General features: G+C 43.3%; 1 protein-coding gene across 1 annotated transcript; it reads left to right on the top strand.

Moving 5' to 3' along the window:
* The first annotated feature begins 4,953 nt into the window (after window positions 1–4,953).
* On the top strand, window positions 4,954–27,449 carry LOC106580679 (lamin-A). Its single transcript, XM_045703060.1, has 14 exons — window positions 4,954–5,210; window positions 7,181–7,569; window positions 21,595–21,751; window positions 22,167–22,292; window positions 22,573–22,746; window positions 22,971–23,096; window positions 23,282–23,502; window positions 23,645–23,719; window positions 23,763–23,982; window positions 24,194–24,301; window positions 24,491–24,610; window positions 24,805–24,861; window positions 25,204–25,407; window positions 25,629–27,449. The coding sequence occupies exons 2-14, from the start codon at window positions 7,217–7,219 to the stop codon at window positions 25,662–25,664; spliced, it is 1,977 nt and encodes a 658-aa protein (XP_045559016.1). The 5' UTR covers window positions 4,954–5,210; window positions 7,181–7,216; the 3' UTR covers window positions 25,665–27,449.
* Window positions 27,450–27,484: the final 35 nt, after the last annotated feature.

Genomic DNA, 27,484 nt, shown 5'->3' with positions numbered 1-27,484 from the left:
ATTCTTCCTAGAGCTCGCTGCCTTGCCAAACTGAGCAATCATGGGAGAAGGGCCTTGGTCAGAGAGCTCCAGAGTTCCTCTGTGGAGATGGGAGAACCTTCCAGAAGGACAACCATCTCTGCATCACTCCACCAATCAGGCCTTTTGGTGGCCAGACGGAAGCCACTCCTCAGTAAAAGGCACATGACAGCTCGCTTGGAGTTTGCCAAAAGGCACCTAAAGGATTCTCAAACCATGAGAAACAAGATTCTCTGGAGGGAACCTGGCACCATCCCTACAGTGAAGCAAGGTGGTGGCAGCATCATGCTGTGGGGATGTTTTTCAGCAGTTTTGATAACCATGTACATTTTTGTTGTCTTGCATGATGTACCCCTTCCCCTTTTCCACATTTTGTTACGTTACAGCCTTATTCTAAAATGGATTAAAAAAATGTTTTTCTCATCAATCTACACGCAATACCCCATAATGACAAAGCGCAAACAGTTTTGAATTTTTTTTAATCAAATGTATTAAAAATACCTGATTTACATAAGTATTCAGACTCTTCGCTATGAGGCTCAGGTGCACCCTGTTTCCAGGATGCACCTGGAATTAGCATTTTTGAATCTGAGAGTAAATAGAGCTGAAAATATTGGTAAACATCACCTTGTCTGAGAGAGATTTACATGGTTATCAAAAATTCACGCCAGGGTAAGCCAACACAACACACAGCCCTTATTTTAAGTGTTTCTAAAATTCCCCATGGTAAAAAGTAATGCTGAAAAAACGATTGGAACTATTTCCCCGTTTTAACGCAAGATTCTATGGGTATTATGACACCGCCGCCACTGTGGGGCTCTATTTGGTGTCATTCTATCATTTTTCATAGAATTTTTGAGGTAATTGAATGTAACTGATTCGGAATTTATAACAATTAATTTCCCGTGTATTCTCAAAATGAAAAAGCTTCCTCAGTTCTACACACCTGTATGTAGGGTTAGTGGTGCCATTTTTTCCTTTTCCCCGTTCCTTTTTTATTTTTGTATCACAAAATTAATATGACCTGACTGATAACACACTACTGCACAGTAGGTGGCGGCATGCACAAACAAAATGAGCGAACGCCATGATAACAAAGAAGAAGACGTTGGCGGGCGCAGCAATGTAATTAATCAAATTTGCAGATGGCTGTAACACTATATGCCATGTAGTTTACATCAGTATTTCAAACAAAATGTAGGCTACTTAAATTTAACATCCGGATGACAAATGCGTAGGTTTTTGAAGTGGCTTTCTTTCATCTGTCAACAAACCAAAAAGTCCCCACCTGGTTTTGGTAAGTTTTATAAAAAGAAGCCAATATGGCCATATGTCTGTTGAGGTGAGTTCGTTTATCCGCAAATATATAGGCTACCACTTCTTTTCAGGTGAAATGGTTTGCTGTTTTCAATCAGCATTTTCCCGTCAAGTTTCTTTCTATAATATGTTTCCTAAAATGTAATTCCTGCACTTCACGTCAGTCAGAGTTCTCATTAACAGTTGGCCGGTGGGTGGCGCCTATGCCTTTGTTTCTGCCTGTGTTTACTGAAGGAGGAATAATTGTCTGGACTAGATGGAAAACAGAAGGCAGGAGGGGGCGCGGCCACGTGTGTCTCAAACGTCAAGTACTACCTACCAACATGTTCATTCCAAACGAATGGAATTATGAGAGATGAATTACATTACATTCCTGACCCATATTTGGACCTGCTCGTCATCATCAGCCTCAGTAGTCACTCGATAGATATTCAGCCAGCCTTATAAACAAGTGGTTAGGATTAGGAGGGGGCACATTGGAGCTCTTTTCCCTTTTGAGCCCTATACCCTCTTTGTCTGTTCCTATGGGACTCTTCACAATCACATCATGTTCCTAATTATGCTAAATGGGACCTTGGGCCTTGATCCTTTGTCCCTTGAGGTCCTGTATCTTTTTGGACCCGCTCAAAGGGAGGATGCTGCACAAAACAAAGTTAGCACATAGTCTGCCAATGTAGTCCTACTGTACTCTGCTGATACATTTTGTAAATCAGGAGCAGAAGAGTAGAGCACCTGAAGTGAAGCCTGCCATTCTTCCCCTGAGGGTAAAGGATTTACAGTTAATACTAGTCGGACAATGCATCAAAAGCCGTTCATACACCATGCAGTATAAACCACCATAGCATACACTGACCTTTAATACAAAGTAGGCTAATGTATATTTAAAAAGTTCCATTATTTTTTAACTTTGTAGAGATTGATCTGGGTCACAAAACCACATTCGATTAAAAAGGTTTGCAAGATGGAGATGGATATGTTTGCAGCTTTGGTTGCTCAATAGTACATTCACAATTCACACTCAATAAACTGAGGCAGATAGATGGGCTACACCAAAGCAAACAGCCTATAGCAACCTGTTTCAACTGCATGTCAAAAATGATTCTCTGTAGCTATTTGTTAATTTTTCAAGATAACAAAATAAACCTAGGTGGAATTATGAAATAGACTAGGATATGCCTTGCAGTGAGAAATGTAACAAGTGATACTACTGTTAAGGGTAACATGAAATAGTACTGTAATCATGATTCAGGTGAATATTCCATATTATGTGATTGTTATTTGCAGTTTTACTGTGGCCTTAGAAGATACGAACAACAACAACATGTACAGTAGATTTCCCAGCGTTCTGTACAGGTGGCTTATTAACAATTTGATGACGTTACAGCATGAACAATAGGCTGTTTTCTCCATAGTGCAGAGGCTGTTCATTTTGTTGAAAGAGTTGACACGGTGACCAGTGTCTGACGGAGCATTTTAAGAATGATACCAGGACAAAGCAAGAGCAGGTGTGAGTACAGTATACCTGCTGGTCATAGCAACTGTGATATGAAAGTAAATGTACCATACCCAGCCAAAAATAGTCTCTGTATGATTATACTGTGATATGAGAATTATTGCAGCATTTATTCAAGCTCTAAATGAGAGGCCATGAAGGAAACGAGATGAGGAAAGGAAGTCATTTTATTTTTCTTTGGTTTTGAAACAGGAATGTTACTGTAGGGGATGTTCTGAATACTTGCCTGTAAACCCTTCAAGTCCCCTCTTCCATTAATTCCTCAGGGCGAAATTCTTACCCCTCATTGCTGTACGTAGTGCGTCAGCATTCATTTATAAAAAAATTTTTTTTTTAAAAAGGAAACATTTAGATTGCTCATCAGAGTGCCTTGTGTTTTTTTTACTGCCCTCTTGGAATGCTATAGGGGCATGGAAAGAAATAGTGAAAGAGAATGAAAAAGAAAGGGCTGACTGCAGAGTTAACATGCCTTTTGTTGCCTGTTATGTCTTGTAAGTTGCATCCTGCCTGTTGACTGGAAGAGTGCCTCAGAGAGTTGGAGCATTCACTCCTAGCCCTGGATTTCAGCGGACCCACTTTGTGTGTTGGTTTTACATCAAGCAACTGCCTTCATTCAAACCCTGAAATGAAGTCCGATCTCTAATTGTTTGAGGCAGTGAGAATACCAGTATCATAATATTTTTTTCAAATGCAAAAAGAACACAAAACAGACAAGTCTTTGGTCCTTTAAAACCTGATATATGTCAAATATTGTGTGCTATAGTTTGGAAAAGAAATAAATGTGATTCTGGATGACATAATGTTATTTTTTTTTTCAAAATTAGGGCTGTTTTCCTGAAGAAGTAAAATCCGCTTCGTGTTTGATTTCCTTGCCACAACACTAATGAGTATCGCGATACTGGTATCGTCCCGTTCCTACCATTGTTAACCATAAAATCCTTTGGGTTTTGTGCTTTGTGCGTGTACCAAAATGAATTGAAGCAAACCCAGTGGCTTCTTAGGACTAGGTTTTTTTAGTCCTTTATGGTTCAGGCACAGATGCAGTCCAGGCAAAGAGTTGGCTATTTGCTGCTTGTTAGTATAGTCCAATGTCCAGTATAAGAGTTTAAGGTAAATACTTCATTTGGAACAAGCTTGTTGTTTGTTAGGGGCAGTGGTGTAAAGTACTTATATAAAAATACTTTAAAGTACTTAAGTTGTTTTTTGGGGGGGTATCTTTACTTTACTATTTATATAGTACTCACGTATGACAATTAGGTACTTTTTCCACCACTTGTTAGGGTGAATGCCTAAGGAGCAAGAACAGTGAGCGGGAGAGAAATGGGAGAGGGGGGGGCACCACTGAACACAGTGAGCTGTTTGTGCTGGGATGTGTGACTCAGAGAGAAGACCACAGAATTACAGGTCCTTTCCACTGCTAGGGCCTCGCCAGGGTACTCCCATAGCCACTTGGCCTGTCCAATGCCATGCCCACACTCCATCCACAATGCGCGCACACACACACACACACACACACACACACACCAGAATAACCATCCTCTCCTGACATTGGACTTGCTTGGACCTGTTCTTTCATTAACTCCACCCCGAGGCAATAAATACAAGATCCATCTTCGAGCAGAGATGATATAGAGACCTGGGAGCTTGAAGATGACCCATGGGAATTACTGTATTGGTGTACTGTGCTCTACCCTTCATTGGAAATATAGGAGTAACACAGAGTATTTTCTTTGGGATTTTTGGTCTTTTGATAAAAAAAATGGTGCAAGCGCAATCTTTTTTTGTGAGCTGACAGTAAGGTGATGATTTGCAATTAGACTAGACTAATTTGTACAGCTCCGTACAGTTAAAGAATGGATAAGGGCGGATTTTCCATCCAACCATTTTTCTCTGTCTGTTTGCACTTGAAAGTGGAGCTTTCACTGACAGGCCACACGTGCAAGCAGTTGGGATCACTGTGTCTGTGAGCCCACTGTGAATGAAAGAGAGAGGAAAAGAGAGAAAGATCGAGACACCAGGGAGCTGAGTAGTTGCTGTGCTGTGTGTGGGCTCTGTCTGTACTAGTCCAGCCTGGCTCCTCCCTGTCCCACCCTCTCCCTCTCCCTCCTTCCCGCTCTCTTTCTCTCTTCAGCGATACATGTGCAGGGAGAGACTGTGACGCAGCCATTCCAGAGCGTGAGCCAAAGGCACACAGACAGCACTGATCCTCCTCCCTATACTCCACAGGGGCACCCCAGACCCAGAGAAGAACACCTATCTACAACACACAGCGGCAGCTGAACTTCCAGAGAGGTCCGGCTGTGCAGACACACGCACTGCTCCACCAGGAGGCTTCCACTCACAACCTCACACTCTCACTAAGGTAAGATAAAGACATTTTGGCTCTGGTTGCACTTTGACGGACAGTTGTGAATGTCAGCCCACACTAACAGAGATGTGAGAATAGGTTCCTGCTTGTACTTTGATCTTGACGGCTACTGTGTACAGTTGAAATTTCACTTTCGTTGTTGACCAGTTGGGGGCGTGGGATAACAACTCGGCTGTGACCTTTTAAAGTATATGTCATTCAGTGTAAGTTACTTTAATGTATGGTTATTGGGGAAAGTAATGTAGTAGTTACTCTTTCCAAAAGTACCTCATTATCTATGGAAAGGGCTTGACACATACATTATATGGAGTGTTAACATGTTCACATTTATCAGTTACTTATTTATCGTATGTGCTGTATTATTGCACAAGTAATGAAATAGATGTCATCTATCTGTTATTGAGTGATTCTTCACGAAACCCAGACTAAAAAGACCATGATTTTGGGGATTTTCACAAAATGTAATCCATACAATAGTCCTTTGGAAGAAGGGTTGTTGATGCACACTGAGTTTACAAAACATTAGGAACACCTGCTCTTTCCATGACAGACTGACCAGGTGAAGATATGATCCCTTATTGATGTCACATGTTAAATCCACTTCAATCAGTGTAGTTGAAGGGGAGGAGACTAGTTAGAAGGATTTTTAAAGCCTCAAGACAATTGAATGGGTAAGACAAAATATTTAAGTTCCTTTGAACAGGGTATGGTACTAGGTGCCAGGCGCACCAGTTTGAGTGTGTCAAACTGCAACGCTGCTGGGCTTTTCACGCTCAGGTTTTCTAAGTGAATCAAGAACGGCCCACCACCCAAAGGACATCCAGCTAACTTGACACAACTATGGGAAGCATTGGAGTCAACATGGGCCAGCATCCCTGTGGAACGTTTAACCCCTTGTGGATTCCATGCCCTGATGAATTGAGGTTGTTCTGAGGACAAAAGGGGGTGCAACTCAATATTAGGAAGGTGTTCCTAATGTTTGGTACATTCAGTGTGTATTTGAAATTTGTATCTAAAAGCATAATTGAGAAATAATCAATTCAAGTTGGCATATTTATGACATTTTGGGCTTACCAAGGCCTCCTTTAAGACCTCAATGTTTCATCTGTAGATGCTGCAAAGCAAAAATTGGTGGCATATGAAGCTTCACGGCTTGCTCTGTAATATGAGTAGTATTTAGATTTCAATATTATTATTATTTTACATGAATTTATGGATATTGAAAATATAATTTTTTAAATGACTAATTGTCAATATATTGTGGAAAATTAATATACTCAACTGGCATATCAAAGTTCCAGAGTGGAATCTGTTTTTTTTTGGGCTTCGAAAGCCTTTTATCCAGTACTTTCTGACAGTCATTTCACTGCTGCCTCTGCCGGTCTAAACATTGAGAAAGTGGTTCTTCATCTCCTAATCAGGGCATCCTGCTGTGTTTTATTTATGTAGTGAGTCAAGGCCGTGGTCTAATGACTGAGGTTTAGGCAAGCCCAATGTAAGTGGAGGGAGACAACAATTGGACAGATTTCTCAGAATGAATCATTGGCATAATTAGCAGGCTGTTAATACTTCACTCTGTCTCAACAAGCAGTTGGCCTACAAGGGAGATGATGCAGCTATTCTTTACTTGTATAATGTTTGTTCATTGTTTTGTATGCATCTGTAGTTCTTGAATACATATTTTGTATATTATCGTAATTGCCTGTTCACTGTGCAGACGGTGGTCATTTGACTTGCTCAGGAGAGAGCCAAAGTTGCTTAACCACCCAAACAGCATTTTAATAAGGCTTCTAATAGTGAGAGAGATGCATAGCTGTTACATGCCTAAGCCACACCCCCCACCTCCTTTACTATTTTCTATTTGGGCACATATAAAGTCACATGGTTCCATCAGGCTTCGCTATACCTGTTCTAACATTTGCTCTATCTGATATTAATTAATTAATTCATCCTTCCCTCCACAGCCTGTCACCCAGCCAACCGTCTGAACCACTTGCTGGATGTCCACTATGGAAACGGGTCAGAAACGAACCAGCCGTGGCGGAGCCACACCCCAGCTCACCCCAACTCGCATTTCCCGCCTGCAGGAGAAGGACGACTTGTGCAACCTCAACGACCGGCTGGCCGTCTACATCGACAAGGTGCGCTCGCTGGAGATAGAGAATGCTGGGCTGCGGATGCGCATCACTGAGTCCGAGACCGAGATCAGCCGTGAGGTGACGGGCATGAAGGCGGCCTATGAAACAGAGCTTGCCGACGCCCGAAAAACCCTCGACTCGGTGGCCAAGGAGCGCGCCCGACTGCAGCTGGAGCTAGGCAAAGTCAAGGAGGACTACAAGGAGCTCAAAGTCAGGTAGGACACATTGGGTTGACAGGGTTTCCCCTATAGGTCATTTTTTCATAGGCAGCATGCAAAGACTGCAAACACCAAAATGTTCAATTGAATTGAGGCCAAATGTTCTAGGTGGGAGGCAAGAGAGCTTGAGAAGATGGGGTGGCATGAGTATTATTAGGGGAAACGCTGGGATGGGGACAGAAAGGCAGGAGGTTTATGGGCAATCCTGTATCCGAATGTGGTGTCATAAAGTTACTCTATTGCCATGCTCCCTGTTGTAAGTTTCTGGCCGAGGGACACGTTGGGTTTTGGCCAAGGGACTTATTAGTGTAGCCTGAATATGAAAGTGATTGTGCTTCAGCATGTAATCTCACTGACACAAATTTACCTGTCTACAACCTCCTACATGATAGGGAGGGGCATATTCAAACCAGAGGACGAGACACGATCTCATTTCATTACACATCATTTGTGGTGTGTAATCAACCAGTGCAGGTCTGCTCTTACTCCAGTCCTTCACTACAGTCATTCTCAGTGAAGTAGATTTCCACTACTACAGCAGGTTCAGCTCTGTCTTCCAAACCATAAGTACACCAGCCCTGAAACCATTTTCACCCTGAAACCATTTTCACCCTGGACTGGATACCTAGTATGCTGGCACATTTGTCAGAGCATTGATCAGATAAGCCTTTAGTAATAAATAATTGAATTTAACCTATTGCAACCTTTAATTCCAAGGCAGTTTGCCACTGAGGGTGTGAGTGCTAGTGCTTCTAATTCACACCTGGGTGATGCAACATCCATTTTGCACCAGAATGCACACCACCTATTAGTTAAACTCTGACTTCTAAAATCCTTTAGACAGAGGTGTGGAGAGCGACATGCCAGACATTAGTTGAGTACATTCCTGGTGGTTTGCAGCAGGTTGGGTAGGAATAATGTATTCCCCCACAATGTCATTACTAAGGGCCCAGCCACGGGGCCACACCCCTGACAAACAGATCGCTCTTTTTAGCTTGACTTACGAGTGTAATGACACAGTCAACACTCCCACAATCCCATGCACGCAATGTGTTGTTACGCAACACTTTTCAATCAAACCCTGTAAGTGGGTTTCCAGGTTAAGATAAAACATGCTTTAATCCAAACTCTGGTGTTGTAAGCATCATTCTCCAACCAACTGAGCCATCTGAACTGGCTGGGTAGGTTAGACTTAGACCTTGGGGAGAATGTTAAAGGGATCTGTCTACCAGAGTTCAGTCGGTAAATGTGTCTACAGACAGAAAATGGCACAACTCTCTCCTACTAGCAGGCAACAGCCTGCAGTGACTCCACAGGAATGTTTGAAAGTCTTGGCAAAGTGCAAATCGGGTTGGAGTGCGTCTGAGGAAATGAAAGACGATTGAAAGAATTAGTTGTATTGACTTATTTTACTCTTTTACTTTGTTTCTTTAACGTACCCTTGTTTATGCATGTGGCTTCCCTCCGAAATGAGTAGCAAACAGAGAATAGGAATATTTTCAACTGCAAACACTGTCTTCAACAGCTTCTCATTGACATGCCTTAGTGAGTTTCAACACCGTGCAATTGCAATGTTGAAGCAACGGCATCTGTACAGAGATGTGAGGGTGGAGTCTTGGTTGTTTTCGCTGGCTTAATGTTTCAATTCATGTTTGCAGTGTATTCGTCAAGACAAAATGTACAGTATTTGGTGTGCCCAACGTTGCAGGTGAGGGTGTGGCTCTGGGGTGGGTTTGTGTTTGAGTGCCGGCCTTGGTCAGGGTGTCGACTTATGGATCTTGACTTGAGGATGTTGAGTGAGTTAGGCGGTCTGAAGAAGTAGATGCATTTCAGAGAGAAGTGACTCTTAAAAACCAAGTCTGTTTGGTGAGTGAATGGAATTTTACAGTTCACTTAAATTCTCTTTCCCATTGTGCCGTAAGGTCCCTAGCTGAGTGAAGAATAGCAACACCGCCTATAACTATATTGTTTCCCAAAGGAAACCAATCATTTGTTACACGTATAGTGTAAATGTATCACTCAGGCCTGCGTGGGCAGGCTCGGTCTCTTACGCTGCAGCCGGTGTGTTTGCCAGTGTTTGGTTGCCATGGCAGCCAAGGAGTCTTGGCATTGGTGTGTGACAGGGTGGTGACTCAGAGGTTTTTCAGGGCCCTGGGATTGTGGAAAGGGAAGGGGCTGTGGTTGTGGCCTATCCTTAGGTCTGGACCTTTGCGGCAGTGCAGCTTTATTAATAGTTAATACGTATCATCTAGTTCCCTATCAACACCATGTTATTACCACTGGCTGGTGCCCTGTGAAGGCTTGCAAGAATAATGCAAGTAAATGTAGCTTTCTTATCAGAGACATATATACTGTCCCAACAAATAAATACAAAGTGTACATGTTCCTTTCAACAATATTCTTAGTCATTCAAATATTATAATAGCCCATTGCTGTAGGCCCTACATTATACAGTGCCAAGCCCTCTAGCCCTGTTTTGATGTGTGCTGCAACAGATGTAACTGTCACTTACCACGGCCTGTGACTGTACACACCTGTTCATAGACATGCCATTGGGCCACGCCACACAGTCGTCTTTGTGTCGCAACAGACACATGCAGATCCCCTGAGGGCAGACCACCGCCATTGGACTAGTAGGATGTAAACTGCTCGTCTACAACCCAGTCTAGCTTGCAAATGATTTGCCAGGGAGGATAAAAACTAACCTGGTTTGGCTGAAGCATGTTCCACTGTTAGGACAGTGTAAGAATCCCTATGCTAGAACATATGCGGGCTAGCCTAAAATATTGACTGCTCAAGTAAGACGCGGCAATATGATTTGCTAAGCTACAACATGAGCCCCAAAGCTTGGCCCACAGTCCTACATTCGTCAAGGCCTAGTCATCCACTGTGTATTCTCCTCCTCTAGAACATAAGAGGGGCGGCGGACGCTAGTCTCGTGCCACAGTGCCTTCCATCTGTGCCAGTGGCTGTGAAACAGGAGCATGTGTGGGGGAACCTGCTCCTGGTCGTCATTGGCAGAACAACCCCGTCTCCCCTCCAGACGATGAATAGACGTCTGGATGAATAGACTGCTTTGTGTTGACAAAGACAGGGAGACCCATGCCGACTCTGCAGATACGGTGTCCTCTCTAGATCTTATTGTCGGCTCACCTATTTGAAAAATGACACTTTAAATTCTGTCCAGTTTACAATGTGAATTATATTGTTAAAACCGTTTGCTTTTTTACTTTTTCTTCACTCCCTGGAAGTAAAGATGGTTCACTAATCTATTGCAGACTGTAAAGCAATGAACTGATTTTGTCAAGATTTGTAGGCATTCATGATCAAAGGTGGCGGAATAGGCAAACCATTGAGAGATTTCAAAAGTCAATAGCCGTGCCCATTTCCGTAATTCCAGACTCTTTCCAAGGTTGCTGTGTGCCACACCTGTTCGCACAGAGTAACAGAACAGATAGCTGAGGGTGGGACAGGACAATAGATATTTAAAAAAGATCTTCTGACACACGCAGGCCTATGATGTTTTGTCTGTTTATTGAGGGTACGGTATGCAGGATAAATGTTCATTAGAATTAATATGGTTACAGTGTGAAGTATTCCAACATATTTCCTTTTTTACTTGTCATTTCATTCCAATGACATGAGTGATGGGAAATCTAATGTGAAGTCGTTTTGTGTTGGAGTGGCTGCCATGCCAACTTGTAGCACTTTGGGGCTATCAGAGAACACACACAGCAGGAAGTACACTTCATACAGCACAAACACATTTCCTTCATTAAGAAAGTTCCTTTCTTTTCTGCGCGCACACAACATATGTTTTACTATCTTTGTGGGGACCTAAAATAGATTTCCATTAAAAATCCTATGTTCTCTAAACCTAACCTTAACTCTAAACCTAACCCATAAACTTCAAATAGCCTTTGTCCTGGTGGTGAGAATTTTCCTTGTTTTGGGGATTTCCAGTACCCTCAAGGATAGTAATACAAGGAGGCTACCAAGGCAGCCCAAATATTTTCTAAACACAGTTTGGTTTCCACTAGTAACCAAGGACTATACTGCTACTTTTAGCTCAGGGAAACTCTAAACAATTAGTTGATGTGTACTGCACTCTACTTCCATTTAATCACGTGATTGTTCTGCCGGGCCGACACACAGCCGGACAACAGGAGGAACCCATTGAAGTCCGAAGTGTTTGAATGAAGTCGTTCTGTCCTAAAATGGACAAGAGCAAACATGGTCTTCCCGCCAATGAACGATGACGTACCGACACTGTTCAAATACTCAGAGAGAGAGAGAGCGAGCAAGAGAGTTATAGCAAAATTGTTTGTCTTGGTGAACAACCAGTACTCTTTGTTTTCATGTCGTTGATTATCATTGAGAGCATTTTACAAGTGTTTACTGTGTCATTAGTAGTTAGTTCAGCAGCTGTTCAACTCATTTATTGACTGATGCATAGGGAGCTTGAAGGCTGACTGTTCCAATGGATGCAGTTATACAACATGAAATGTTGTTAATAGGAAGTCTGTTATGAAGGTTCTACAATTGATGGCTATTTTCATACATTGTTTTGTCTTTCAACTTCGTGTCCCCTAGGCTCCAGGACTCTACATAGGCGTGAGTGGGGCAAGTGGGAGTATACCTAGCCTAGTCCCGTTGCTACTCGCTCCACTGGCCTTAACAAAGTACATGGCAAAGGAAAACAGATGTGCTAAGACTGTGAATGTGATGTCTGCTATATAGAGCACTCTTTGTTGGGCTGAATGGAGTTTTGATAATTAAAGAGTAGTGTTTGGCCTTTCAGTGGACCAGTACTGTGTTCGGAGAAGGCATTGTCAGGCTGGAACGAGTGTGTGTCTGTATCAGAGTTTCCATAGCACTTTGATTCTTTTCAAGACCCAGACAAGCTGAATGAGTCATCCGCTCGCTAACAGGGTAAATCACTTTAAGATGCTGGGCCTCTGCACACATGCTCACTCCACACAAACACACATCATACTTAGACGCACACATCGCATGTACACAAATGCAAGTTATAACACACACACACACACACACACACACACACACACACACACACACACACACAAACACACATCTCAAAGTAGGGTACACTCAACACACTGGGAAGTTCCCATTTGGTAGTGGATGAAGTGGGTGCGACCCCAAATGTTCTAATCTGATCAGTAATGTAACTGCCAGTGGATTACCACAACTCTGAATGCTCAAAGTACATTTTGAAATTATCAATATGTCGGAAGCGTTTTCATTTCATTCAACAGAGTTTGATGTTTGCATGGAGCATTTTGAACATTCAGGAATACCTCCAGATGTTTAGCATTTTGTGTCACTAACCATCACTCTTGTTTACTGGAGCCTATACAATCCAAGCTTTAAAAGGATTATTGTAATGTTTAACCAGATGCAGACCAATGTTGACCGATGCACTGTTATAGACTACTCCTCAATGCAAGTGCTCACTAGGGAAATGTTTACTGACTTTTACATACCGTAGAGCAGAAGGGAACTAATCTTTACCTATTAAAGTTGGATTATGTAGCTTTTTTGGGGTGACCTGACCAAATTCACATAGAAATGTGGGTTACAGATCTGTCATTCTCGTTGAAAGCAAGTCTAAGAAGCAGTAGATCTGTTCTATGTGCATATTTCTATGCTCCCTGTTAAGTTTTTGCATCTTTTACTTTTCGGGTTTGTACACCAGATTCAAACAGCTGAAAATACTTTTGTTTATGGAAAAGATATTTCACAGCGGTTTAGATGAACAATGATTCTCTACACTAAACTTGCTTGTTTTGTCACAAACTGAAATTTGGCAAACTATTAGAATTTTAGCAACCAGGAATGTTAAAGCTAACACTGCTCTTCCTCATAGGCGCCACACAGTCTGCTATATTAGTTCCACAATGCTAACGTTAGCATCACTCCCCATCTATTCACATGGCACCACAGCTGAGCTTTCATTGTAACTCAATGCAGCTGCATGGGGTAATAGGCCTCAGATCAGTTAAGCTCTGATTCTGTTCAGTGCCGTATCCAGAACATTTTGAATGGGGTGGACAAGGTGGGACACAGACCCAGTTTTGGGGGACCATACCATTTTGAACCTGAATATATTTTTTTAAACATTTAAAAAAATATGTACAAATTGTATTATGCTGGCGAACAGCGCCCCCCTGTCTCATTATCTGTAGCCCATGTATCTGATGCTGTCTGGGCATGTCATACTCTTTTTGGCAGAGGGGTGCTGTTTCCCTCCTCGGATGCTTTTTCCTGTGAAACGCTTGGTGCGCGTCATATCAATATATTCAGAAGACCTATCAGATCTCAGAATTTCTGGGGGGGGCTATTGGGGTGGCCAACCAGATTTTTTTTTTTGGGGGGGGGGGTGCTCTGTTTGCTCTGTCAAAGCCTGTCACACACTGTTTGTTGTTCATCTACATGGAGCGTAAGTTCTACATACTGAAACTCGTGATACAGACTACTACACGTTTTTAAAAGACATTTAGAGGTGTAAGAATTGATATACGTAGCTACGTCATTTTCTGTGTGTAGGTAACACTCCTGACAGTTGAAGAATTATAAGACAGGTGGTAAAAGACAAGGACAAACTGGCTAACCTGTGTTCTCTAGTAATCTACCTTATCAGGGCGAGATAATCAAACAACAATAGCTAGCTCTTATGCTAACATGCTGAATGAAAGGGCAGCAGGCTTCTGACTCATGCCATGATGAATCACTAATTAATCATTAAAAGCGGAACCAGGCCTGTGTCACATGCACACAGAGCCAGTGCTACAAAGAAGGCCTTATCTGTGAGAGATGCTTTCTTTTCCTCACTGCTGGCCATGTGTTTGAATTGGGATATTATGGGAGGCACAAGCAGGGACATGTTCAATAGACATGACAAGGGGGAAAAACCCATTTTGAAATGGGGGGGGGTATTTTTCTGTTTCAAAACATTTTGCACCTACTGAGCACGACCCATGTTTATGTGACATGAAATGGCGGCCTCTCCATATCCCCCCCCCCTCTCGCTGCTTGTCTATTTGAAACACAAAGGAAGATATCAGTCTTGAGCACCATGATGTTGGTGGTGAAATACTATGAATTCTTTTCCCCTCTGTCCATATGGATGTGGTGAGTGGGTGGCTTCTGGCTATGGCTGGGTTGTTTTCTCCTTGTGATTTATCTCTCTTTCTCGCACACACACGGAATGAAAACAATCCCTTCCAGTGTGTTTTTGATCCCAGAAGAGGCCTGATCATGTGCCAGCCTGTACTTTGTATTGTATTATTTTATTTGAATGTCAGAGATCTCCATGTTCTGTTAACAGTGCTTCTAAATAATGTTCACATAAACAACCTTTTTAGTTGAAATAATACTATGACATACTTAACCATTTTGTTGAATCAATACAGAAGTAACAGTTGAACCAATCCATGGTCTGAATACTGAACTTTAAATGCGAACCACACATTTTTCATTTAATCAATGCTGTTTTCAGAGTTTTCCTGAAACTCTGACACATTGTATAGTCTGGCTATTGGTCTTGGAAAAACTCTCTACTGCCATTTCTGGACCTTGTTTGCACTAAGACGCCATTATTCAACAGCCTTCCTTTCCCCCCTCTGTATTCTCTGTATCATAAACTTACCACTTTGGGATTGGGAAAATGGGATTGGAAAGGATAGCTATTTAATAGAGATGGGAGCCCAAAGATGGTCTTTAGGGGCGGAGGAACCCCCCCCGGTAATTTCCAACGAACCCCACCCACACGTGTTCACACATGTCAGCCAGACGGGCGGGGTGTCTTTCCTTAGTATCTCACCGTACCGTAACAGATCAATCAACAATTACAACTCTGTGCAGTGGAAGACTGTGTAGTAACACCTGAGGAGGTGATTACGTTCTCATTCCTAACAGACCCCCTAATAGCACAGAGAGGCCAGAGGGCTTTTTGCACTGCCTGATTGACTGTGAGACTCCATTGAGGTTTGTCCTTTCCCATTCTTGGGGTGATTTAGCATTGACCGCCTCACTACGGTGCACTGATGGGGAAATGGCTGTGTTTACAAGGTGGGGGAACTGGGGAAAGTAATTTACTGCGCGTAACAGAGTGAGAGTGGAGTGTTGGACTTGTTACCGAAATGTTGCAAGATCGAATCCCCGAGCTGACAAGGTAAAAATCTGTCGTTCTGCCCTTGAACAAGGCAATTAACCCACTGTTCCTAGGCCGTCAATGAAAATAAGAATTTGTTCTTAACTGACTTGCCTAGTTAAATAAAGGTTAAATAAAAAGAGTAGAAAGTGGGTGTGGTAATATAATGAGGACCAGAGGATGGGTGCGCGCGCACACAAACACACAGTATAGGAGCGTTCATAGTTGTCTATAATCATGCCGCTGTAGTAGTTATGTGTAAAAAGTCATTTGTATCCCTGGTTAAAATAAAGTGTCTAGTATTGTTAGTTTCCAATGAAGGGTCTACCCTTTAAAATATGATATCGGTTGCATACAATGAATGAACTGTTTAACATCAACTTCATGGGAAACAGCCTTTAAGACTTTGGGGATATTCTGCATGATGCATCTGTCATATTGTAGTAATTATAGGCTAGATTTTCCACCAGGAGCCTAGCAGGAAAGCTTTTCCAAATAGGCCTATAAAGGAGGGAAGCTTTTCGACAGAGTTTAGCTCGGAAATATGCTCAAAGTAAGCATTGGCAGTGAAAATTCTATGTGTTTATCCATTCCATCCAAAATGTGGGGAAATGCCATACTTTAGGCCTGATGAGTAGGCCTCTGTTGTCATAGCAACAGCACAGCAAAACAGCCAGGATTGTGGGTTTTCCGTCGATTCTGTTTTTTATTTTTTTTAGGCGGGCTCGCTCAGTTCTCGTCAATGACGTGGACAAAGATAGCAGTGAGTCACCGAAGAGTGGAGGCTGAACCAACACATTCCTCTGTTTTATTATTCCTACTCACTCACTCACTCACTCACTCACTCACTCACTCACTCACTCACTCACTCACTCTTTCTCAACTGTCTTTCGGCAGTAGCTCTGCTGCTCTCTATGTATACTGGAAAACGTTTAGAGAAAGAGCTCTTTGCCCTTTTTTAAGTCATGTGGGCTTTGATATAACACTGTTGTCACAACAACAATCTCTCGTAGACAGATTCTGGTGGACAGATGAAACGGCGTGAATCTGTCAAGGCTCACACAATTATTTGATTACCAGCAGCAGTAGTTCCTGGTTTTGGGTATTCATCGTCGATTACTTGGACGAATCAGGATTGGGTGATGGCGGTGCTTAAACTGGTGCGGTCGCTTTTCAAGCCCATGTGCGGATGATAAACGGTTTCCACTAGATTCCACAGCTATAAAGTCAAAATTGTCTGTAATTAAAATAATCTAAACTAAAATGTGTATTTTGGCCATGATAAACACTGGGGAAATTAGCAGAAGGGAGGGGTTTGGTCTAGAGTTTCCGTGGGAGGAGCTTTCGCTTCCTTTGCACAAAGGTAATCAAATTTGTTAACGCAATTCCCCCCCAGAAGTAAAACAGTAATTGACAGACTTTCGAAAGAGAATTTTACTTCTGGGTAACCGAGATTATCACAACAGTAATGTGCACGGGAGAAAGTCGGGCTACAGTGTGTTCGACGCATAATCGACTATTTCTCTTATCTAAATCAGACTGTAAACTGTAGGCTTCCTTAACTCCTTTTCTTTACATGGTTTCTAGATGCCCGGATCAATGGCCTATGAGTAATTGTGACAATTGAACACATCACACCCTATATGCTATAAATACAGTACACCTGTTTTGGTTCTTTATCCCCTAAAATTCTGTTGTATAAACTGTCCACATCCAACACATGCTGTTTATCAAAACAGTCTTCCATCCACACCGGTTTCTGAGGTGTGGTCCAAGTTTGGATGGATTCAAATGTAAAGTTAACTCAAAGTACATTTTGCTCTACAAATGTATTCACTTTGCACACACATTCTCTCCCATTCACTCTCAGGCTTGACGTTCTGCCATGTCCTCCCATTGTTCACAGGTCATGCAATCCCATTAAGACGACATCCTGGAGCAAACAAACGCATTGCAGGCTTACTGGCAGTCTTAGATACACAGACATCCGTATCCTCAACACTAGAGCGTATCAACAATGCCATCCATTATCACCTATATCCTCAGCACTACAGCTGATGAACAAAGTTACCGACACACATCACATCCAATATTGCCATACTCATTCTATGTCATCACAGCCAGGCCTCCTGTATTACTATGTCCTATATCATCTTCTTAAAGCTATTCGATTACATTTTTATATTTCAACTTTATTTAACTAGGCAAGTCAGTTAAGAACAAATTCGTATTTATAGTGAAGGCCTAACCCGGACGACGCTGGGCCAATTGTTCGCTGCCCTATGGGACTCCCAATCACGGCCGGTTGTGATACAGCCTGGAATTGAACCAGAGTCTGTATGGTTAGGTACATTCATACAATGATTGTGCTTTTTTTGCAATTGCGCCTTTGTTAAATCATCACCTGTTTGGCGAAGTAGGTTGTGATTCGATGATAAATTAACAGGCACCGCATTGATTATATGCAACGCAGGACAAGCTAGTTAACTACATATATTTGATGATATTACTAGGTTAACTAGTGATTATGTTAAGATTGATTGATTTTGTTTTTTATAAGATAAGTTTAATGCTAGCTAGCAACTTACCTTGGCTCCTTGCTGCACTAGCGTATCAGGTGGTCAGCCTGCCACGCAGTCTCCTCGTAGAATGCAATGTAATTGGCCATAATCGGCGTCCAAAAATGGCGATTACCGATTGTTATGAAAACTTGAAATCGGCCCTCATTAATTGGCCCTAATTAATCGATCGACCTCTAACTCACATGAGATAATATCATATACATGCTTATTCACATTCTATATCACTATAGATTCAGTACCAGAGCTGATTCACATAGCCCATTTAGTCATAATAAGTGGCCCACCACCCACACACAAGCTACAGTTCTATAGGCATTAATGTAGCCCCTTCTTATTTAAACACTGAACGTCTGGACACAAGTGCTTTACTGTTCCAACTCTGTGTTCAAGTTGGGCTAAACACACATGCAGACACACTCACACCTCATAACACAGGACTAACAGCCCTACGTTGGGTTATTCTGGGTTCTCCTATGTCTATTATATTTTAATGACTATTATAAAATATTTCACACAAATAGCACCCTCCCAACCACTGGAACAGTGAGAACTTCATTAGGGCCACAGTTAGGCTATAAGCCAGGGGGAACTTGGCCCCACCAAAGGTGGTTAAACGGAAAAAATATTGTTGAACGTAGGTTGTAAAAATGACGACAGTACAATAACTGCTGTTTTCTTTTTTTTGTACACCTTTATTTAACTAGGCAAGTCAGTTATGAACAAATTCTTATTTTCAATGACGGCCTAGGAACAGTGGGTTAACTGCCTGTTCAAGGGCAGAACGACATATTTGTACCTTGTCAGCTCAGGGTTTCGATCTTGCAACCTTTCGGTTACTAGTCCAACGCTCTAACCACTAGGCTACCCTGCCGCCCATTTGCCCCCAGTCACTAAGCTGTCCGTCTTGATTCGCTTGTTTTTGGTTGAGAGATTGCTATTTAGTGTGACATGTCTTCACACTACCTTGTCTTTTGCCCTCCAAGTACCTGGGTGTATGAGGGCCTATCTAAAACAGTGGCTCTTGTTGCAGTTCAGTGGAAATATTTCAGCACAGGAGCCGACCGGAAATAATTCAATTTCTTCTTAGCCCACTCTTCCAGGGGAAAAAAGCTTCCGTCTCTCCCTGCCTGGCCTTGTCCGGCTACAGTACCACCACATTCCTCACATGACTCCTTGTTCACATCCCACTGAGCTCTCCTGTGTGTCGCTGTCAGTCAGGCTTATCAGTACAAGCTGTTAGACTGATCCTCTCCATCCACACAGGTGGAAAATACGCTAAATATGACCCCAGTGTCTGTCAAAGTCTAATGAGTAGAGCCCAATCAAATCTAGACAGGGGTAGAGTTTCCTTAACCTCTATAAATCAAGAATACTGGTTGAATTAATTCAGATCAGACTAGGCAGTCTACTGCCACATATATTGCTAAGCTATTATTGATTTAAAAATGCAGACAATGTTTTTAATGGACCCTTTCTACAGACTAATGCCTCTGCACATTTTAATTGCTGGATCTTGTCCATTATCACTGTAATATATGTATGGGTGTTTGTGTTCCTGTGCACAAAGGATGATGTGTTGGGTCTTTGTTTTCGTGCAAGTGTGGGTGGCCGTGATGGTGCCGGTAAATGCGGTTGGATGCCACCTATTAGTCCATCAATCACTCACCCTGCTGAACATGAGTGCTCTCTGGGCCTTTGTGAAATCTGAGATGGGACAAGGGCTACTCAGTGTGTGGCAGAGCATATTTTTACAACATTGTAGACTGTATGTGTGTTCTTGTGCGAGTGTAGGCTATACGAGCGTGTACATATGGTTCCGATTTTGTCTTTTTATTGAATTCATGCATACATTTGGATGTAGAGAGGGTTGTTGTAGGCTGGCAGTGGCTGGGAGAGCATGAGGGCTGAGTGGTGGGTTAGTGGTCTGGAAGCCATCTCCCAAGCAGATGGGTGTCATTAGTGACCATGAACATTGAACTGCAGGGGCCAAATGTAATAACGGGGAATCTATTTCCTGCTCGGCTTTCACTGAGCGCCAGCCAAGCTGGTATGAAGCTCAAGCTACCACTTCCCCATCCTCTTCTGTTAGGCTATATAGTTTTTCCACAGTCCGTGTCCAAGTTTCAGTTTTTTTACCACTCCTGCAAATTGATGCCTGCTTTAGAGGTCAGACACAAAAAACACGCACGTGCGAACAAATGTGAACGTTTTTGATTTAGGCCGTGGCTGCGGTCCGACTACTTCGGCGACTAGTGCTCGTTTTAATAAAGTTAGATCAAAGCTGAATCAATGTCTGCAAGATCACATAATGATAGTATTCAACATAACTGAATATAATAGCATAGTATAACGTTACTGTAAGGACAAAACACCACCTCATTTTTCTCTCGTGGCCAAAACGTGAGATATACATAAGCAGGCTATGCTACAGTTTCTTAACACCATCTGCTCTCAAATCTGCTCACTGTTTATCATTCAAAACAACACTGTAGACAACTTCGTAACTAAAGATCTAATTGTATATCCCCATGAAACAGGAGGGTAGCCTAGCAGTTAAGGGCGTTGGGCCAGGTAACCGAAGGGTAGCTGGTTGGAATCCCTGAGCTGAATAGGTGAAAAATCTGATGATGTGCCTTTGAGCAAGGCACTTAACCCTAAATGCTCCTGTAAATCACTCTGGACAAGAGTGTCTGCTAAATGACTAAAATGTAACTGATTGAGCTCATGGTTAGAATGCAGACGCTGCATGGGCGTTTCACCATTAACACTTGAAGAATTATCATGTGAAGGGAAGGAGACCACAAAGATGTGTGAGTAAAGAAACACGTGCGCTGAAGCTTCAGGACCTTTTAGTCCAGGAAAAAAGGCCAGGAAAAAGTTGGATCTGCTGCCACTGTTTGGTTTAACTGGGATTCCCTCAGGAGAGCCTCTGTTGGCCTTAATTTAGAACACGGTGAGCTTGATTCAATTTTGTTCCTGTCAATGAATTTATTCAATATGATGGGAGTTAAGTTAAGGACAGCTCAAGGCATTCATGAGTCTTTCACAGGTAGTGAGTATGTTATCCCAGAATCGGAACCTATGTGGATAATGTTTGTCAATGGGAAGTTTATGTACAGAGGTTACTAAACAGTTTGACTCTTTTGTAAGAGCCTAAATGCATAATGGCTTTTATTGTAATCATACTGCATTAGACAAGTTGCTCAAACACGGACCGTGTTAGTGAAACAGGAAACTGATGTATTTGTCTACCTGTCTGAACAGAAATGGGAAGAAGGAGTCGGACCTGGAGGCAGCTCTGGCCCGGCTGAGGGATCTAGAGGCTCTGTTGAACTCTAAAGATGCCTCTCTGTCCACCGCCCTGGGGGAGAAACGCTCTCTCGATGCTGAGGTCAGGGACCTGAAGGCCCAGCTAGCCAAGGTAAGAGACCAGTGGTAAAGGCCTAATGGATAGCTTTGACAACTCTGAAACCTACATATACTGCATACTCTCTCCTCAGGTACAGGGTTCAAACTGCATATGATTGATAATAAAAAATATTGACTTACTTTTAAAGAACTGTCAATTGTGAATATGACTTTTGGGGCTAGTGCTGTGGATCGTTCTCAATTAACTCCGAAATGAATAATATTCCTACGCCACCTTCTGGTCACATCAGTGAACTATAGTTTCACCCAGTCATGCTTTCACATCTTACATGCAGCTCCTCTATTCCTCCTCGCCAAAGCGATTTTGATAACTAGACAGTTGATTTCAGATCAACAAATTAGTGATATTTGATCTAATCTAACAGAACCCTAAAGTTAAACATCAAACTTTAAACTCTGTCCCTTAGCTGGAGACCGGTCTGAGCGACGCTAAGAAGCAGCTTCAGGATGAGATGCTGAGGAGAGTGGACGCTGAGAACCGCCTGCAGACCATCAAGGAAGAACTGCAGTTCCAGAAGAACATCTACGGAGAGGTGAGACTCTCTCTTTTACCTCACTCTTACACCATCTCTCCTTTTCTCCCTTGACCCTTTCACTCTGTCTCTTTTTACCTCAGACTTTCGTTTTTCCCTCTGATCTGCTCCTCATCTATCTCACTCTTTTTCTCTCCCTTCTTTTCTTTCCTCTTCTGTCCTCTTCACTAGTCTTGTAAACCAGACTGATGGAACCCCGAGATCAGTCTGTTTTATGAGGTTACTCCTTCACCCCCTCTCCTATAACTCAAGTATGCCTGTACCGTCTATCTCCCTGCAGGAGTTGAGGGAGTCCAAGCGCAGGCACGAGTCTCGCATGGTGGAGATTGACAGTGCGGGAACAAAGCAGGATTACGAGAGTAAGCTGGCCGAGGCCCTGATAGAGCTGAGAGCCCAGCACGAGGAGCAGGTCCGCATCTACAAGGAGGAGATCGAGAAGACCTACACCTCCAAGGTAGGGAGCACAACCCACGGGTCCACACTGTCAGCTCAAACGTGGACTAGAAGTAAATCAGCTCAAAACGGTAGTGTTATTTCATTTTAATTTCACTAAGCTGTCCATCCAGTTGAAATCGGTCGTACTGTCCATGCATAATTCAATATATTTTCACTGGCCCAGTGCCAACCTAGCACAGACACATACCGCATGGTTTCGTTCTGACCCTGTGTGTGTCTCAGCTGGAGAACGCCCGTCACTCTGCAGACAGGAACAGTACCCTGGTGGGGGCGGCCCACGAGGAGCTGCAGCAGACTCGCATGCGGATGGAGGGCATGTCCTCCCAGCTCAGCCAGCTGCAGAAACAGGTACGGCTGCACCCGGTCCACCTGTCAATCACAGAAGCCTCTTACCGTATATCTCCATACTGTGGAGCTCTGACAGCTGTAATCTTAGCTCTAGTGTTGGCTCTAATACAAAGTATTAGCACAGTTCATCTCATCAAATATGGCCCTTTGGTTGGCCTAACCCGCGTTTCAACGCTCTGTGTTAGCTGGCGGCAGGGGAGGCCAGGGTGCGTGAGCTGGAGGAGTCTCTGGCCCGGGAGCGGGACATGATGCGCCGGCGCCTGGAGGACAAGGAGAGGGAGATGGGGGACATGCGCATGCGGATGCAGCAACAGCTGGATGAATACCAGGAGCTGCTGGACATTAAACTGGCCCTGGACATGGAGATCAGCGCCTACCGTAAACTGCTGGAGGGAGAGGAGGAGAGGTGAGGAGACATTACAGATATGCACATCATGCGTACACACACACTGAAAGCCACACACAGACTGAACTAAATGAACTCATGTAACCTACACAACCACACTAGATTAGTATCAACAATCTTATTCTCTGCCCCCCCCCCCCAGACTGCGTCTGTCCCCCAGCCCTCCCCCAACCCGAGTCACCGTGTCCCGTACCACTGGCTCGGGCTCAGCACACACACTTACCACCCGTACACTCGGGCTCAGGACACAGCCACAGCGGCCGCGTGGTCCAGTCCACCAGCGGCAGCCGCAACTCCTCAGGCACGGCCAGCGCCAAGAAGAGACGTCTCAATGACAACGACAGCGAGACCTCCAGCCTGGCGGGGGGCGCCGTGACGCGTACACGCATCGCCCAGCAGGCCTCCGCTAGCGGCCGCGTCACCGTGGACGAGGTGGACCTGGAGGGGAAGTACGTCCGCCTCAGCAACAAGGCCAACGAGGTATGGAGTTAATCGGTCAGCTTGACATACAATGGGTGCTTTCTGCTACGATGCGTCGCAGGCTTTCTGTTATGATCAAATGCACATGTTTTGTAAGGAAGCTACTGTAGTAAAAACACCATGTCGGGTGATGTTGTAAAAGGACAATGTCTCTTTCTACTTAGTGATTTTAGTTGGCTGAAACAGACAATGCTTATCTGTTTACCTTCAGGACCAGCTCCTGGGCCACTGGCAGGTGAAGAGACAGGTGGGCACCGGCACCCCCATCGTCTACAAGTTCCCCCCCAAGTTCAACCTCAAGGCAGGACAGACCGTCACAGTGAGTAAAACCTTCGTCATGTCTGCACTGTCATCAACTATGTTTGTGTTCAGTTTTTAGTGCACGATGTTGAGAGAAGTGTATATTCTAACAGTGATCAGCATGTTTGTCACAATGTGGGCCAGTGTGTAAAATATCTATAGTATGTGATCAGGTCATAAGACAGTCCTGTACCTCTTCCCTCTGTAGATTTGGGCTTCAGGAGCAGGCGGCACCCACAACCCCCCCTCAGACCTGGTGTGGAAGACCCAGAACTCATGGGGCAGCGGAGACCTGTTCCAAACCACCCTGATCAGCGCCAATGGGGAGGTGAGACACACACACACACACGTCACATGTTTGTAGTTGTACCTTTCCATTGTCCCTTTGACTGTTCAGTCTTGCTCTTGGCAACATCATCCCACTTCCTACATATTTGAATGCATGTGAGATTCGGTAAATTACCTTACCTACCACCTCATAGCCAGTTGACAAATTGACTGTTCTGCGCCTCTTTCCCACAGGAAATGGCACAGAGGAAAGTTACACGCACCCTGTTCCAGGAAGATGATGACGATGACGTGAGTCTCGCTGTTTATGAAAGTCGCAGGCTCAGGATAAATAAAGTACTCATACTATACTTGCGCTGTGAGGAAGGCTATTGAGCCAAAATGTTGTTCATGATCCCTTGTTTCAGATGAAAATAGGTTAATTAATGTAGAGTACTTATTTTAGTCACCGAACAAAGCCAGGGGTGTGCGATGATACACTTAAAACCTTCTCTAAAGGGTGACAAGAAAAATGGAAAGACTTTTACTTAACGTCACTGGGTCCCAGTGCTCAAACATTGTAGGAGCCACAGTGGCTACCGTTGATATTTACCAGTAATGTTGGAACCTTCTGTTCTTTGTCTCCCTCTGCAGGGCAACCACAGTGCGTGCGGTGTGGACAGTGAGTACAACCTGCGGAGCCGCACGGTGGTCTGTGGCTCGTGTGGCCAGCCGTCTGATAAGAGCTGTGCCACCTCAGGGGTGTCCAGCGGCTCCTGCTCCATCAGCAGTGGAGGAGGTCTGCCTGAGGGCCTGATGTCTCCTCTCTTCATAATGGGCAGCAACTCACCCAGACAGGTACTGTAGGACTCCATCTTTTTGATCATGTTTTAACACACATTTTAAGACCTTAACACACACTATTTCTGTTTCAAAGCACAAACACCCTTCACTCTCTTGCTCATGCGCACAGCAACACTTATCCCAGTTTTCCTGTTTCTCCTGCTGTTATGACAACATCCCCTTCCTGGCTCCTTCACTTCCTCTAACCCACCTATGTCACTTCCTGTCTTTCTCAGGGAGGTCCCAGACCGGAGAACTGCTCCATCATGTAAAGCCAGACAGGCACCACCTTACCTGGACATGAACCTCCCACACTACACATGGATGGGAGACGCCTTCTTACTCTTTATTTCCTTTGTTTCATATGATCTGTCTTATTTTGTATGCCATAATCGGCAGGCTAGATTGGCTTTGGTGTTTGGCGAAGGGCTTAGGAGCTGCATATCCACTTCAGATATATGAGCTTGTATTTTCTAGGTATATTGCATGTGGACTGGGCAGATACTTGCACTGTTTTGGGCCATATCTAGGGAGAGAGGCACAGAAAGCACCTTTACCATTACAGTGGACTTTGATCCATAGTGGGCTTTCGCATCTCATGTCTAAGCTGTCAACGGTAAACACGCACAGCTGCAAATCCTGCTATGAATCCGTGGACATGAGGGCTGGAACCAGGCATCTCTGCCCTGGTATTCCACATACACTACCATAGAATGTCCTAAATAGAGATGGAGTTAACCCCCTCTGACTCCTAGAGGATTATGGGGGATTGTATTAGACCGAGCAATGGGATTGGTCATTCTAAAGCCATAGTTACAAAGAGGAGGTCAAACTTGACACTGCCATCAAGTTGTTTATATTTCTGAACACAAGACATTCGTTTTTGTGGAATGACATCTATATTATTACTCATGAAAGTTCCAAATTGTGACTTGTTTTCACAGGCTTGAAAGAGGTTTTGTAGTTGTTAAAGAAAGGAAACCAAACGAGATGAGCGCACAGATATGGGGAAGACAAAGTAGTACTGTATTGTAAGGTCTTGACATGACCTCTGACCTCTATAAATAGTTTCCTCTTAGAGGACTACCTCTAACGTTGTCTGACTTGACCTCTGACCTCACCTTTGTCTTGTATGAAAAAACAACAATTACTGTAGGGCAACTCATCAGATCTAGACACGCAAATATGATTTCTAGGGACTATTTGGCATCTGAGATAATTGCCAGATGGATTATAGTAATGTTACTGTAACATTCTATTATGATTTTGCATTTTTAGGGTTGAGGGAATGATATGCCAATTTTACATTGACATCCTCTGTATTCATGTATTGTGGTCTTGAGACTATTGTCCAGAGGCCTCTCTCCCACTAAAGGATTATAATGGCTGTGTTTTTCTGAGCTTAGTGGCTTTGCGTATGTTTATAAAAATAAAAAAAATTGGGGGGGGGGGCTTCTTATTTCTTTACAACTATGTCAGAAATGAGCTCTAATCATCTACAAAGCTTTATCCACTGCGTATTAGAGGCATGTACTAGTCTGGCAGCCTTTTTATAGGATGTATAAGCAGTAAAGAGTTTCTGAGGATACTTGAGTTTTTGCAACATTTAGTTTTTTTTGTACTTCATACACATTACTACCAAATAGCAGAAAAGGTGCTTATTCTCACTGTTAACCGAAAAACCTTAAAGAAGCTCAATAAACTGTCAAGTAAAAAAATGATTATTACTTTTGTCACTTTCAGTATTTCTTTTCTAATCATGTCTCAAGTGCCTTATTGATACCGGCTAGTGATCATTGAAAATTGTATTATTTTTGCATTATGAAGTGTCAATTCCAAAGATATGCGGTATTGTCTTTAAAGACCATGGAAATTATAGATTTACAGAGTATGTTGGCTATACTTGCACGGAAGTTGTCCTAGTACATAATGCTCAATTGAATTTGTAAGAAATTATTGTGCCTAATATGGAAAAACCATGCAATCCAGGTAGAATGTAGTAGTGATTTACAATTTTTTGCCTTATGTTCGAGATCAGTAAAATTATTTTCCCAACACATGCTGTCTTGTGGTTGACTTCTTAATAAAATTG

Source organism: Salmo salar, chromosome ssa02 (genome assembly GCF_905237065.1).
Source record: "Salmo salar chromosome ssa02, Ssal_v3.1, whole genome shotgun sequence".
Taxonomy (NCBI): domain Eukaryota; kingdom Metazoa; phylum Chordata; class Actinopteri; order Salmoniformes; family Salmonidae; genus Salmo; species Salmo salar.
This window is presented reverse-complemented; position numbering and strand designations above follow the sequence as displayed.

Coding starts and splice junctions, on each gene's coding strand:
- LOC106580679 (XM_045703060.1), top strand. CDS start 7,217: ATGTCCACTATGGAAACGGGTCAGAAACGAACCAGCCGTGGCGGAGCC. Junction 23,503..23,644: donor CTGGAGGGAGAGGAGGAGAG/GTGAGGAGACAT, acceptor CCCCCCCCCCAG/ACTGCGTCTGTCCCCCAGCC. Junction 24,862..25,203: donor AGGAAGATGATGACGATGAC/GTGAGTCTCGCT, acceptor CTCCCTCTGCAG/GGCAACCACAGTGCGTGCGG.